Genomic DNA, 14995 nt, shown 5'->3' on the forward strand with positions numbered 1-14995 from the left:
CGGGAATGAAGGTAAACAAGGCTATAAAGTTTTAGGGAGAAAATTCTGCTGCTTTTGCTGAAATTGCTGAGATGAAAGTTTAAAAAAAAAAAAAAAAAGCTTTCAAAAATTTGCAGTTAGAATGTGATTTATAATCTGAGGCCTTGTGATTTACGTGGTTTCTGCAAACCATAAAAGCAAATCTGAACAAGTTCTTCAGCACGCAGAGCAAACAAAAACAAAAATCAGCTTTGCTGCTAAATTCCTACTGCCAAAGGCGATGGAACCACAGGGAAAAAGCATTGGGACTAGAGATGGACACAATTTAACAAAAAACAATCTGAACACCCTTCAGCTATGCCAACTTTGCTGGATAGTCTGGGCACTTTGGAAATGGCCAGTCAGACTCTTCCACTGGTGACTTGGTCCTTCAGTTCATGATGACGACATTTGTACTTTGGGTAAAGTTGATGACAATAATGCTGCTCGTGTTTTGGCACCAGTGCTGAAGAGGATGTGGTAGGCTACTGAGGCCTAAACCTTTCAGCAATCCTTGGCTCTTGACCTGGCTGCAGCCAAGCAAGTAGGCAAGTTAGAGTCCGACTACCATGTCCTGAAACTCCAAGGTGATGACAGACCTACACTTGTCGCAATCTACCACCCACCAGATAATCTGCCAGATTCCTTCCTCCAACTCTCCAACCTCCTATGTGACCTTGCTACTTCTGCCCATAAACATTTCATACTAGAAGACTTCAACTACCATGTAGAAGTCCCTCCCAAATGTGACACAATGAACTTCCAACAAAACATGCAGATCTGTGACTCACTTAATTAATCAACAAATTCCTACCTGCAATGATGGCCTCTCTTTAGACTTGATATTCCACTCCCCTAGTGCCAATTTAGATACTAATACAATAATGGTGGATCCTGTCTCCTGGTTAGACTACTACTTAGTGTGGGTCACACTACCCATGACAGAAAAAAAATATACATTCCTGAGCCCGAACCTTCCTCCTGGTATGTGTCTCTTGTCACTAGTTCCAGCATTTGCAAGCTCCTTAAGCTATTCAAAACAACCACTTCAGAACCAGCAGAAGTCCACCTTCAGGACCAGGCCGAATATCAATTATTTATAAAATAATCAATAAATAGTCTGCTCTTCCAGTCCCAGTACTGGTAATGCTATTGCTATCTATCATGACGCTTTTAGGGACTAAGTGCATGCTCTAAGCTCATAGTCCCTTCTAAATTATGACAGCTTGCGTAAAGGTCTGATTTGACTGCCAACTTCTGTTGTCCATGATATTTTTGGGATCTGATTTTCCAAGCTTTATTCAGACAGAAAATGGAAGGAACCCCTCTTGCCAAACTAGGCCCTTTGTGTGGAAGAAAAATACTTCAGGTGGGGACCTCGGTGCTGAAGACAATCCAATCCCAACCTCGTTATTCAAATGCTTCCAAAAATGGAAGGGGATCCCAACTTGTCTTTTTCCTTTTTATCCACACGCATTTTGTTTTAAGCCTAACAAGCTGGACTTAGTTAGCTTTGCCTAACAAAGTGGGGGAAAGAGTTTATCCCTTACCTAGGGTCAAGGTTCTCTAATATGATTCTCAGTTCTTGGTCTAAATCGCAGAGAACCAGATCTAAAAAATGGAATGAATGTCAAATGCTGAATCATTTATCACCAAAGTGCATCATTCTGACTCTGTTCAAGACTTAATTTATTCATGAATTTAGACGATAATTAAAGGAACACAAGGCATCAGTATACCTCACTGTCCATCCAGTCCAAACTTAAGGAAATCATATTATAAACCTTTAAAACATGTAATTTATTGTGACTACTTTGTATTGATATTGAACCCTTATTTTGTATTGATATTAAACCCTTATTTTGTAGTCACTACTACTTTGTAGTCACAATAAATTACATGTTTTAAAGGTTTATAATATGATTTCCTTAAGTTTGGACTGGATGGACAGTGAGGTATACTGATGCCTTGTGTTCCTTTAATTATCGTCTAAATTCATGAATAAATTAAGTCTTGAACAGAGTCAGAATGATGCACTTTGGTGATAAATGATTCAGCATTTGACATTCATTCCATTTTTTAGATCTGGTTCTCTGCGATTTAGACCAAGAACTGAGAATCATATTAGAGAACATTGACCCTAGGTAAGGGATAAACTCTTTCCCCCACTTTGTTAGGCAAAGCTAACTAAGTCCAGCTTGTTAGGCTTAAAACAACTGAAATATACTGGAAGTGGAGACCACAAAGAGTCACGGAGGGGAAGGCTGCTTTAAAAGGGTTTTCTTGGTTACCTTTAGCATGGATCCATTCTGAAAGACATGCTGCTCATCACAGACCACACAGTATTCATTCAGGGTAGGGATCCGCTGCTCGGCATACTTCATAATCTGGACACATGAGGAGAGAGTAAGATCCAAGAGTTATAGTCTGCTCTCTACAGCCAATACTGACCTCCTTTCAAACAGTAACAACCGCAGACATTTCTTCACTCTCTCAGGCTCTAATAATCCATACAGCACAAGTCTCTACATGCAACAGCCTCAAGTACAGTCAATCCTTTGCTCATTGATACTCATATATTCCAAACGTCTACACAGTATGTCCCAATTATGCTTTTGAATGCTTACAATGTCACGTATAGATATGTTCTTAGTGTCTCCTACGACCATCCCAAGGTCACATAATGCTCTGCCATTTTAGATTACCTGAACAAGGAATCCATATTCTAACGTTGGGATGTTTTTACAGTGCCCGCCAACCTATGGAGAGAACAACAGTAATATGAATTTCCATGATTCCCCTGTGCATATAGATAAGATGACTTCCTACTTGGTCTCTCTCAGTTCAGAAGATACTCAAACAATGAAATTCCATAAACTGCTTTAACAGGATCAAGAAATAGTGCTCAATATCTAGGAAAATGTAAATCCTCAATCTTTCTTATTTTAGCCTTGAACATTAAGAGGTAACATTTCAAAAAGGCATCTAACAGCAAAGTACCCTGATATTCAAACAAAGTATCCACATAGTTTTTGCAAGACAATTGGGTGGTTATCATCTCAAATAAAGGCATAAAGTATGCACATTAGCTACATGCACGCATTTTGAAAACTTAAAAACGTGTATATGTAGTTTTCAACAATGCCTCCAAAACACACCTTGGAACTCCCCTTTTTTTTTTTTTTTTTTTGTTGTTGTTTTTTTAAGGCTGCCAAAAGTACACCCATGCTTTTAGGTGGCTGAAAATCCACTTATGCAGAATTTACCAATCTGCTCAGGTAACCCCCATTCTTACCCACACAGATTCCAACCAAACTCTTGAAAATTTGCTCAGTGTTCATTATGGTCACGACTGAAATCTGTGAATGGGCAGAGTAGGGTAGGGGATTCAGTACTGAAACGGCAGGAACTGAAGTACATTGAAAGAGCGGCCTGTTACACCAGCACTGCAATAACTGAGAGGGTGCTGGCAGAGCTGAATGGGGGCCCAGGTCTGCTCCAGGTTAGGAGTCAGGTGCATTAGCAGAGCTTTGGGTGGATCTCAGTAATGGAACAGGAACAGGCAATGTGGTAGGGATTTAGGTACAGTGGCAGAACAGCGTGGGATTCTCAGCACTGGAAAAACGGAGATATTTCAGGGTGAATCATTTTTGTGCACCAGTAGGTGGATGATGCATAGGTATTAGCCAAGTATATGATATCTGTGTGCTGACATGATGGATGATAATTGGATATTGGAAAGATGTGTGGGTGTTAGGAATAAGCGCAGTTGCTGGAAATAAGGAATGGATGATTACTCAATAGTGCCAGGATACTTGTGTGAGGGCAGGATGGAGGATATTTGGGCCTTGTAAGGGTTAGTGATATGTGGGTGCTGCAATAAGGGGTTAAAGTCATCTAAAGTGGTAGGGTGGTAGTCTGAGATGGACGGTGCTTAGATGCAGGAAGGACTTACCTGAGTGCTGGGTGGATATCCAAAAACCTCCACTTTAGGGTTCTTCATGGTGCAGGAAGTGGATCGGTTCATCAAACGGTTCACCCGAAGATCAGGCACCCCTAATTTGCTCTTTAACATGGAGTCCTGGATGACTGGGAAACTGGGTGATCTGGAAACCAGGGAGAGCAGTTAAAAAAAAAAACAAAAAAACCCAGCAATAAAATAAAAAATAAAAAAACTCAGCAGAAAAAGGGACGGCGTAAACTATACACCAGGAAATCAGCAGAATGATGTCCTTAAAAGAAAATTATCTTCACTAGTCCAGGGAGGACATACTGTGGACACTTTCACATGACGGAATAACACAAAACATTTTCTGGGGGGGGGGGGGAGAGAAATACACCGTACCTATAAATGAACATTGAAACCCCCCCCCCCCCCCCCCCGACTCTCTCATGCGAGAAATGTTAAAGGAACCATGAACTCCTCACAAAGTCCCTACTGCTTCATGTCAGGCACAAACTCTTCTCAAAGTTCCTGCTATTTTCATAACAGGCAGAGATAAATTACTAGGCCAAGACACGACATTACAGAAGGTGCATGCTGCTAGAGCCGGCCGAGTAACTCAGCACCCCAGGCTGCACTCTCAGCCCTTCCTTTTCAGATGATCTTCTTCATATAAATTTAGCAGAGAAAATTCAGATACACAGAAACTGCAGGAGAGCAGAGCGGACCAAGGCTCTGTTATGTACTTCAAATCTCTGGAGAGAAAGGGTCAAGCAAAAAAAACAGAGTGCGGGTTAGGCAGGCAGCGTTCTCACTTTGGGATTGGAGAGAAGATGCTGAGGCCTGCTCTGAATTTCTTGATGGTGCCGCTCGCCTTGAACCAGTTGTGTCGCTTCTCCTGCTGGATCTTCAGCAGATCATTGCTCAGGTGTTTCCACTGCTGGGACGTGAACATTCCCAGGATCCTGGGGATGAAAACGGAAACCAAAACAATGGAGGAGCAGGAATGATGCATGGCCACACCAAAGAGGGCAATCGATAACAGAAAAGCTTAAAGGCCAGAGCCAGCCCAGGGGCTCAGCAGCAGTGCACTGTGGCTGACATGCAGCGGGACCTGAATTCAAGTGCCTCTGCAATACGAGATGCTACCGAGGCAGCGTTCACAGCCCCTAGAGGTAGGGAAGACTCAAACATCTTGCAACAGTGACACCTAGTGGCCAGACTTGGAGTCCACAACTGCACGCTCTGCAGAGAGCGTGATTATGCGGCTCCTGGTTGAGGGCCGTTGCTGCATTAGAGGTAGTTGAAACTGAAGGCGCATGATGCTAGATCCTAGAGCCAGTTCCAACTGAGCTAGAAAAATAACGGAGGAGGAAGAGGAAACTAGTGGGCAGTGAAAAAAAAAATAAATAAATAAAGCTCAGACTAATTTGTCTCTCTCGTGAACTCCTTTTGTCCACAGCGCCAAGTCATGGTCAAATGAAGAACCCAGAAAATAGTCTAAAGATTATTAAGATACACTAAGGAGCTCTACAGGATTCCAGCAGAGTGAACTATCAGTCATCACTGAGGTGCCTTAACAGAGTTGTAAGGAAACAAATGCTCCAACACCGATAAACTCAAACTCTTGTTTCACCAGTAAGGAATAACAAGCCTCTTTGGGAGCTGATGGTGTACAATAGATTACAGCTAATTCAGGTCAGTCTAAATGGAGAAGACAGAATCAGAAAACCTAAGATTTGAGATCGCCCAGGTGAAAGTGTGTCATAAAGCCTGGCCTGACCACTTCACAGCCTCATTAAAATCATCACTGAAGCTTGGGTCAGTCCAAACGCCAAAAGCCAACCAGGAATGACAGTCCTGCCCTCATCAGTCTGCATCGAGTTAGCTTCAGCACGCGGGAGCAGCCCTCCTACCAATCAAAATGAAGAAACACAAAACAAGTAGCTGCAAACTGTAAGGCAGCGGTGCCAGTCTGGAGCATGCTGGGAATACAAGTCGGGTCATGACCGTACTCAGGGTGTGACCGACTCAACACTGAACTGCAGCAGATCCTGAAAGCAGGCAGTAGCTGGATCTCAAACTGCAAACCAGCATTGCTCTGAGCATCGCTTGGCGATGTCAGGTCCTCCGAGTGTGTGTGCGTGTGTGTGTGGGGGGGGGGGGGGGGGGGGGAGAATGGGCAAGTCTTCCCTGAGATTTGGCTACTGTTATGTTTCTGTTTCCATTACCGCTGCTTCTAACCTTTGTGACATTGCTGTTAAATCAGCCTGGCAGCTCCCACTTCTGAGATAATGTCATATTGGCAGCAATCGGACTCCCAACCGCGGTCGTGGGAGACCACATTCCCACGCGCGCGGAGTGAGAAAACCATGTGCAGAAGCAATTGCAAAACGTTTAACATTTTACTCTGTGGGCATTCATTCATCACAGCAAGTTGGGGGGGGTCAACATATAGGCTCCTGCCTACCCCCTCAACCCCTCCTTTCCTTTATCAAGTGTATAATGATTGGTATCGGTGTCCTTACTTTTTAAGCTGAAGACCCAGTCCAAACCCCTCTTTGTTGGAAGGCTGGAAGACCTCGATGGAAGGTTCTAGAAGATGTGAGGAGAGAGATGGATGGAGAGGAGGAAAAAAAAAAAGAGGATGAAATTAGTTGGATCTAGAGGAATGCTGTTCCTGTAAACCTTTTTTCCTGTCTCGATGAAGATGCAAAGCTCTGTGCCAAACTTCTCTTTCTTCTGGGGGTGATGTGCAGTGAAATTGCGGCAACAGAGTGCCACAGCACTTACAATTAACCACACATAAAGAGGCGTTAAGTCACCCCCTCAAATACAAATCATTTTTTAATTGAAAGTGTCAGCGACAGTGCTTTCTGTATTAAGGCTCTTTATAATAAGGAGAGAGGAGTTCCAATGGCCGTAGAAGTCCCAGAGAAAACTGGAAGCTTTGTAGGTTGTGGAAACTTTATGGCAACAGCAAAAAAAATAAAAATAAAAAAGTCACAGTAGCACATCATTTTTGAGAGCACTCAGGCCTCATCTTCAGACAATTTTATGCTGCCCGAGAGGTCTGCGAGAACTTCCCCTCTCAGGCCCTCTGGGCTCGCCTTTCTCTTCTGTGCTCGAGGTCTTTCATTAGCACCGGCACAGACAAGCATGCCACTCCCCCCCCCCCCCCCCCTTTCAAAAAGTCAACTCTTTAGAAATCGGCTGCTCTGCTCTTTTTGTCTGGTTCTTTAAAAAGTATCACAGAAGTCATAGGATCCTGGTTTTATTACTGCATGGTCTGGATTCTTTTCAATTCCACCACTTTTTTTGGCTTGGCCATTAAAGTGAAAACACTTTTTGCACACCTACTCTCGTTAAAGTTGCTTTGCTTAATGAAGATCTCATGTCATTCCTTTACAGCTGTAAAACCACTGTGTAATATTTATCATTATACTGTAAAAATGGAAAACTGCTTCCTATAGCTACGCCATTAAAAGTTTCTATGGTTAGTAGGAGTTGTCCCTCTTGCCATCAGAGTTGACGCATCATGAGCAGTCTGATAAAGCAGAGGCATTCATTTCATGTTTCAAGATCCGCCAGAGATGCATATTTATTTAAAACACTTATATTCTGCTTATAACATACCAGCTGTGCTAGGTGGATAACAAGAAAACATAAAAAAACTCAAGACACACACAATAAATTAACAGAAGGGTAGATATTCAAACGCTACTTAGCTGGACAAATCTGACTTAGATAAATCTTGGCTTAAGTGGCTGCCACTGAATATCCGGCTATACCACTTAAGCTGGATAGGTGACTTATCTGGTAAATAGTTAGCCATATAGTCAGTAGGCAGGCAGTGGGCGTAACTGGGCAGCACTATCTATCCAATTAGTTTAGCCGGATAAGTAATGATATTGAGCCTTATTCGGCTGTTAACTGGATAAATCAGATGTGGCCCTTAACAGGCCCTTAATAAGCTTATCTGCCTATCTTTAATGCTTATCCAGGTATATTCAGCGGCATTGCTGTGCCGCTGAATATCCCATGTAAGTTAGCCGGATAAGTCTTATCCGACTAACTTATATAGCCAGATGTATTTTAAGATTGACCCCACTATAATTAACAACCCAAGTGAATCCATTCAACATATTGCATCTCAGTCATGGATGTCTGCCCCCAAATGAAACTCAATCTTTGCAAAGGCTTCCAAAAATAGCAGAGACTTGAGATTCTTCAGAAGCTGCACATAGTTGGTTAGAGACTGGAACTCCTCTGGCAAGGCAATTCCACAAAATAGAGAATGCCCGATGTCAGGTAGTCTGCAGATGCGTATACTTTACAGGTGGAACGGCTAATAACCGCTCTCCAGCAGAGCAAAGGCCCTGCAAGATACCACCTTGACTATCTGACTATTAATTTAGTATTAAGCTCAGCGACACCTGCAACTAAATAAAAGTCCTGAATACTACATTCAGAAAGATGAACAAAAATAGAAATAAGTAAAAGCTTTTTAAAAATTTCTGCGGTCAATATTCAAAAGCCATTTAAACTGATAAGTCACAAGTTTTCCATCTAAATGACAAACGTGGCATATTCAGCCACTTATCCAGCTCAGTTATAGCTGGATAAGTAGTTTTCAGGCTATAATTTAGCCAGATAAAAAAAGGGGGCGTTCTGTGGAGATATCCAGCTAACTTAAAAAAAGGGGGCGTTCTGTGGAGATATCCAGCTAACTTAGCTGAATATCGGGAATATCCGGCCAGTTTAGCCAGATAACGTTAGACCTGTTAGAGTAGTGCGGAGGCGCGGGAACGGGGCAGAGGGTCCCTTGCTCCCAGCAATCAAATATAAGGTATCGAGGTGGGGATCAGGAGGGTTGGGAGAAGGGGGGGGAGGGCACAACCATGTTGTAAATCCTTGAAGGCTGCCGCTTGATTTGCGATTTTGGAAAACAGCGGAACAGGGAAGGATCTCCGGAATACTTAAAGGATTTGTGGTGTAATGACAGCGCTACTTAGCCGGCTATCTTTAAAGATATCCAGTTAAGTGGCACATTATCCGGCCTCACAAGGCTGGATAACTAAAACTCTATCTGGCTATTTTCAAATATATCTGGTTAGGTTTTTTGTTATCTGGCTACATGTAGCCGGATAACTTTAAGCTTGAATATTCAGTGGGATGTTTATGCCACTGAAGATATATATATGGGACAAATTATCTGGCCAACTTTAGCCGAAAAACTTGTCCACTAAACGGCCTAATTGGATATTAGCCTCTCTGTTTTTAGGTGTTAATGCTCTTCTCCCTGGCGGTCTCTGCTGATCCCCCCTCTCCAGACAGCATGCCTAAGTGGCGACAGAGCCCCTTGCCAGTCCAACGGACATCTGCTCCGAAGCTCACCCTCAGCGCCACTCACTGGCCGGTAAGGGCAGCCACAACAATGCCACTCTCCTTCTCTCCTTCCCTGGGCCTGGACAGACCATCCTCACAGCATGCCCCGCCCCACAAAGCTCTAACAGAAGAGGGAGATCGGAACCCGAAGCCCCGTGCCACAAGGCAAACCACTATAGCCCGAGCCGTAGAGCCAACCCCCAAGCTGCTAACTTTTTACTCAATTATTGAACATTTCAGCTCAGACTGAAATGTCTGGGATTGGGTGGGGAAAATCAGAAAGTCTTAGTTGCAGTAGTGCTATAATACAATGGTTCCTTAGCAGCCATTCTTCCTAGAAGTAAAATGAGGTGGGGAGTATTCCAGGACATAAGAACATAATAAAATGCCATACTGGGTCAGACCAAGGGTCCATCAAGCCCAGCATCCTGTTTCCAACAGTGGCCAATCCAGGCCATAAGAACCTGGCAAGGAGATAAAGGTTGATAAATTGCTGACAAACGGTCAGTTTATATGCACCAGGTCAAACAGAAATCTCTGATTCATCACTTAAGATGCTGCTTTCCACATTTATTGGACAATTAAGGAAGTCACTAACAATAAACTATTGTTATATGCTACGGGGGCAAATTTCAGTCAGCCACATACTGGCAGAGCCCATGGTTTGCTTTTGCACAAAAGTGCATGCAGACTTTGCCCCTGGCATTTGTGCGGCTGGGATTCCGAGTAGGAATTATATGCGTATAACTGAAAATTAAATGATAGTCCACCTTTCGTGACATTTCACGGATTACATTCGGGTACTGGACCCTCAACGCCTGGACTTTTAGCTTTGTGGAAAAGGCAGCAGAGTTAGGCTGAGGGAGATACAAAAAGTACCCGTGTTCTGCATTTTTACAAGGAGATTCCACGGGGAGTTTCCATTTGAAAATGAGCTTGCAGGTCTGTGGTACAAAGGACCCATATCCCCCACCTCAGAGGATGATTTTTGGAGGGATGCAGATTCCTCACCACGAAGTGAGGTGCCTAGACCCCTGGTTTCAAATTTGCTAACCCCGTAGATTCACAATGTGGCTATATTTAGCTGCTGTTAAAGTGGGCCTTCTGGGAGAAGTGGGAGGAAAGTGCACATATAAATAAAAAATTAGTATAGGGGGGCAGTCTTCAAAAAGACATTTTTATGTGACTGAATGAACACGTGCTTATCCGCTTGAGGATTGTGTTGGCTTCACTGCAGCCTTGTGCAGCTTCCCTAGAAATTTATTTTAAGTGAATTTAAGCTACAAATTAGGAAACTGCGTGTTTGTGTGTGTGTGTGTGTGTGAGCTCATGCATGGGAAGGGGCCTTGTTTCGTGTCCATATCAAAGCCAGGTCACCGGTCAGTGAATCCTGCACTCAACACCATTCTGAGCAACTCTAGAGTATTTCTTGCTTCTGTTTACCGGGTCCATCCAGGTACTGGGAGAGGGAGAACCGTAGCCGTAGAACTATGGGTTCAGTCCGCAGAACCTTCCAGGCAGTTGATACCTCCTCCTATACAAAGGAGAGAGAGGAGGAGAGAATGACATATGGACAAATCAATAAAAGGAAAGCAACAGAGAGACGGTAGAAGAGAGAGCGACACCTCTAGCAAATCTTATAATGTTATCTGTACGCAGATGACGTTCAGTTGGTGGTTCCTATGGGAAATGATCAGGTTTCTGTTATTGGGAATGTTAATGATGGCCTGATAGCTCTGGAGAGATGGCTTCAAGATAATAAACTGAAACTGAATCCAGGGAAAGCAGAATTGCTCTGGAATAATCGGAGACGTAGACAGCTATTGATCTCAGTAAAACTGTGTGAGACTTAACCTCTTCCCTTACGGTAAGTAAAGAGCTAGGAATTTGGTTGGCTAGGAATTTAACTAGGAAACTGAGTTTCCTGGGTTGTGCATTCTGCCTTCTTCTCTCTTAGGCAAATTAGGCAGTTAGGTTCCTATCTCTCATAGCTTTCTGATTTAAAACCACAATTGTGCATCAGCTGATAACACTATTATAAGGGGATCTACCAGGGGTGGCAAGAGCTTGTGTTTACAACAGCTGCACCTGATACAGCGTACGACGGTGGGAGTCACGAGGTTTCATCATACTTCACCTATTCTGCACAGGCTTCGTTGGCTGTCAATTAGTGATCATATTCAGTTTGCAACGTTGTCTCTGGCATTCAAATGTTTGTGCAGAGGATCCCCAAAGTATTTATCAAGACATGCATAGCCTTAAGAGCCTTTTAGGGCTCTGCGCTTGTCACAACAACTGTTGCTAGAACCTCCAGGTTGGGAGAAGCGGAGCTGTTGGATACCCGGCTGATTGAATTCAGTTTCTATGGCCCTAAGTAATGGAATTCTTTGCCAAGAATGAGAATGTGAAATTTAGGGAACAGCTAAAGTCCTGGAGCTCCATATTTATTCATTGGCCGCATTGCATAGTTAGCCAAACAAAGCTATCCGCTTGATCGCGCATTTTCTGTGCACAAAAAAAAAAAACAACTTACAGCCGATGCAGCAAAGCGTTTTGCGAGCAGAAAACACCCATCCCTAAATGGGAGAAGTGCTTAGACAGCTCACATGGAAATCCCACGCAGATCAGGGCACTGAGCAGCACTCCCCCATACAGAGAGACTGCCTTTGACCAGCGCACCTTTCTTAGTGCTGGGACCTTAACTCCTGAGTCAGAGCTGGAGTTAGGTTTTCAGAGCTACTGTGCTGGCAATTAGAACCCCTAAAAAAAGGGGGAAAAAGGGTTTTTTTTAAAGTTTGAAAATGTCCCCTGATAAGAACTGAATTATTTTGTTTAATGGTTGCTGCCACGTACCCAGATAAGTACAGACCTATCTGGCTATCTGGTGTAGTTCACCGCAGCTTAGCTGGATAAGTCAGTATTTATCTGTGGACATATTAAAACGTTTAAAAAAAACCCTTTACCCCCTTTTTTAGGGGTCTTAAGTGCCAGTCAAGGACACCCTCTCCCCTTCTCGAGTTTGGCCTGTGCTGAACGCACGTTTTAAAGGCAACCCGCTTTTTTAAAAAAAAATTTTTAAACTCCAGATGCATTAGCGCATCATTAGCTTACTGCATCAGGAGTTAAAAAATTATTTTTAATCTTATTTATTTAAAACGTTTTTATATTCTGCATATACATACACAAAGTAGATCTAGGCGGTTTACAAATGAGAGAGTAACATACGTAATGATTGTAAAGGAATAAAAACAATAATAAAACATTGAAATAAATAAACACGAGGTTCCATCTCTGGTTAAAACATGGAGGGTGGTACCTTGAGTTGTTTGATCGGGGTTATGGATTAGGAAAGGCTTGTGAAAATTGATAGGTTTTAATTGCTTTTTTGAAGTCACGGCAACTGAAAAGGCACGATTGCGTCGTTAAATTTAGTCTAGCTGGTTTTACTGTAGGAATTTGTAAAGGGTTTTCGTCTGCAGAGCGTAAATGACGAGGTGGCTGATAAATGCGTCAAGTGGAGCATAACCATAAGGATGAGGTATTGTTTAGCAAGTCGAAGATTATCATTAGGATAATTCTAAGGCACAGTGTTTTAATACCCAGATTGCTGCATCGACCTGATATTTCATCCACTTGCAAAGTTATAAAGTCACACATGAATATCAGAAAGGTCAGGCTCGGGTTTTCAGTTGTCCAGCAATTTCTCATAGTAAGGGGCCAATTCACGAAACTTCACGGGCACTGACTCACCTCGCAAACTACTTCTGCTGCAGAAATGCGGGTTGATGTATTACGGTGAAAATGCTCTACACCCATGCAAGTTAAAGAGAATTTAATTATGCAAATGAGCAATTCCAGGGGCTGAGAAAAGTTGCACGCAATTCACTAATGTGCACAAACGCTTTTGCAGGAATTCTTGCTCCATCTCAGGACCTGCTGTTAGAGAGAGAAGGCCACGTTCGGCTAGGCAGCTGCCAGCCAGGAAGCAGTGACCGACACCGCTACAGAAATGGAAGAGACTGCCGTCCCCTGGCTTTCAAGGTCACGGAAGACTTTTGGGTGCAGGAGGAGCTGCTGGCCACAGGCTGGCCCAGGAGGTAAGGGAACAGATATGGGCAAGAGCTGGCTAATCCTGAGTGCATGAATGACAGGCCTAAATTTAACCGGCTAGGCGGCATCTGAAATTGAACCTAAGCGGGCAGGCTATGTTAGACATAATACCTCGGGCTGAAAACCAGCCCCCTCACATCCACATTGCATGCACAGACACATACTATACATGTAGGCACAATGTATTTGTTCGCTCTTTACAGACACCCGCTACGGACACTGCTGTAGATACATGGACACAGTTTATATACACATATCCAAACCCACGCTATGTACAGACGCATTTCTGTGTGGTTTGCAACACATGATATAAAAAAAGAATCAGGTCTGCCCGGTGGTGATGGGGTAATGGCACCCACACTTACATCGAGGAAGCTGATATTGATGTGCAGGTCAATGTCCGCATCATCGATGGTCCCATATTCTCTGTGGACAAAATATGGGAGAAGGGGATCAGCGTTTGTGAAGATGGAACGGCAAAGAGGTTGCTGGAGAAAAGATACTTTTTTTTTTTTTTTTTTTTACTTTTAAAAGTAAAATTTGAACTTGAAACAAGTCCACTTTGGCTGTCCTAACTGGTCAGGTTAAATAAATCAATCAATATCAGGGCTAAGTTACATTCTGCCATGAAGTGTGGAGATAGCGCTATAGTAGCGCTGCACACGAACACAAAGAGAAAAAGAAGCCTGCCTTTTTCCCTTGGATCCCCCTCCAACTTGTACTGAGCTAATACTGCACCGTATCACAATAATGCAGCAACCACAGGCACATCCAGTTTGCATCCTCTATTACACGTTATTCCTCAAATAGCTAGTGTGCCCATTTAAAAAAAAAAAAAAAAAGACTGTTAGCACTACAAAGCCTACCACGATGTCTACAAGGCAGAGTCAGATCACCACTGGAAAAATCAAATTAGGCAACTGAGAGAGCAACCCTATCCTCTCCATTCCCTATTGCATAATTCTCTGCCTGATTCTTCCCAACCTCCTTCCACCGATGGCATTACGTTTGAGTCCAGTTCTAGATTTTCTAACACCCATCCCGGTTCTCTGTCGTTCTGGTAGTCCCGACGACTTAAGGAAATGCAGGACTATGAAAGTCAGAAGGCACCGCAATGAGACTCAGAAAACCAGAATGCACGCATGACCTCGTGAGCTCCTGGAGTTCCCAGGCCAGCACTTTCCAGCAAAGTCAGACATACGTGGCAGTTTCTCCAAGTTCAGCATAAACATCCCAGACTCGGGCGAACAGACTGAACCAATCTGGTTCTGAATCATTTTAAAACAGATGCTTTTCGATCCCAGTGTGCAAGCAAAGCTTTATACTCAGAGTGTAGTAAAAGCAGACTCTCAGCCTCCCTGCCAGATCCTTCAGCAACCCCCACCAGCACCACTACTTTACCCAACGTCCCTAACCTCCTCCGGCAGGAAGAGAGCCGCTCTTCTCCTGCCCGCATGGTCATCGCTCTGGAATGGTAGCACTAAGCACCTATGCAGGGCATGGTGTTAAGGTGCATTCAGCGGTGCCATTCTGGGC

General features: G+C 43.5%; 1 protein-coding gene across 4 annotated transcripts in view; it reads right to left on the reverse strand.

Moving 5' to 3' along the window:
* PARP6 (poly(ADP-ribose) polymerase family member 6) overlaps positions 1 to 14995 on the reverse strand; it is a 99700-nt gene that overhangs the window by 57760 nt on the left and 26945 nt on the right. For all 4 annotated transcript variants that reach the window (XR_003852345.1, XR_003852346.1, XR_003852347.1 and 1 more), the window contains 7 exons: positions 13825 to 13885; positions 10793 to 10883; positions 6490 to 6556; positions 4777 to 4926; positions 3974 to 4124; positions 2724 to 2777; positions 2310 to 2405 (listed from right to left, as the gene is read on the reverse strand). Coding sequence is in view for 1 of the 4 variants with exons in the window: in XM_029574731.1 (XP_029430591.1) it covers positions 2310 to 2405; positions 2724 to 2777; positions 3974 to 4124; positions 4777 to 4926; positions 6490 to 6556; positions 10793 to 10883; positions 13825 to 13885 (670 nt within the window). In the remaining 3 variants the exon portion in view is untranslated. The remainder of the gene's footprint in view (positions 1 to 2309; positions 2406 to 2723; positions 2778 to 3973; positions 4125 to 4776; positions 4927 to 6489; positions 6557 to 10792; positions 10884 to 13824; positions 13886 to 14995) is intronic.

The sequence above is a fragment of the Rhinatrema bivittatum genome, chromosome 13, assembly GCF_901001135.1.
Source record: "Rhinatrema bivittatum chromosome 13, aRhiBiv1.1, whole genome shotgun sequence".
Lineage (NCBI taxonomy): Eukaryota > Metazoa > Chordata > Amphibia > Gymnophiona > Rhinatrematidae > Rhinatrema > Rhinatrema bivittatum.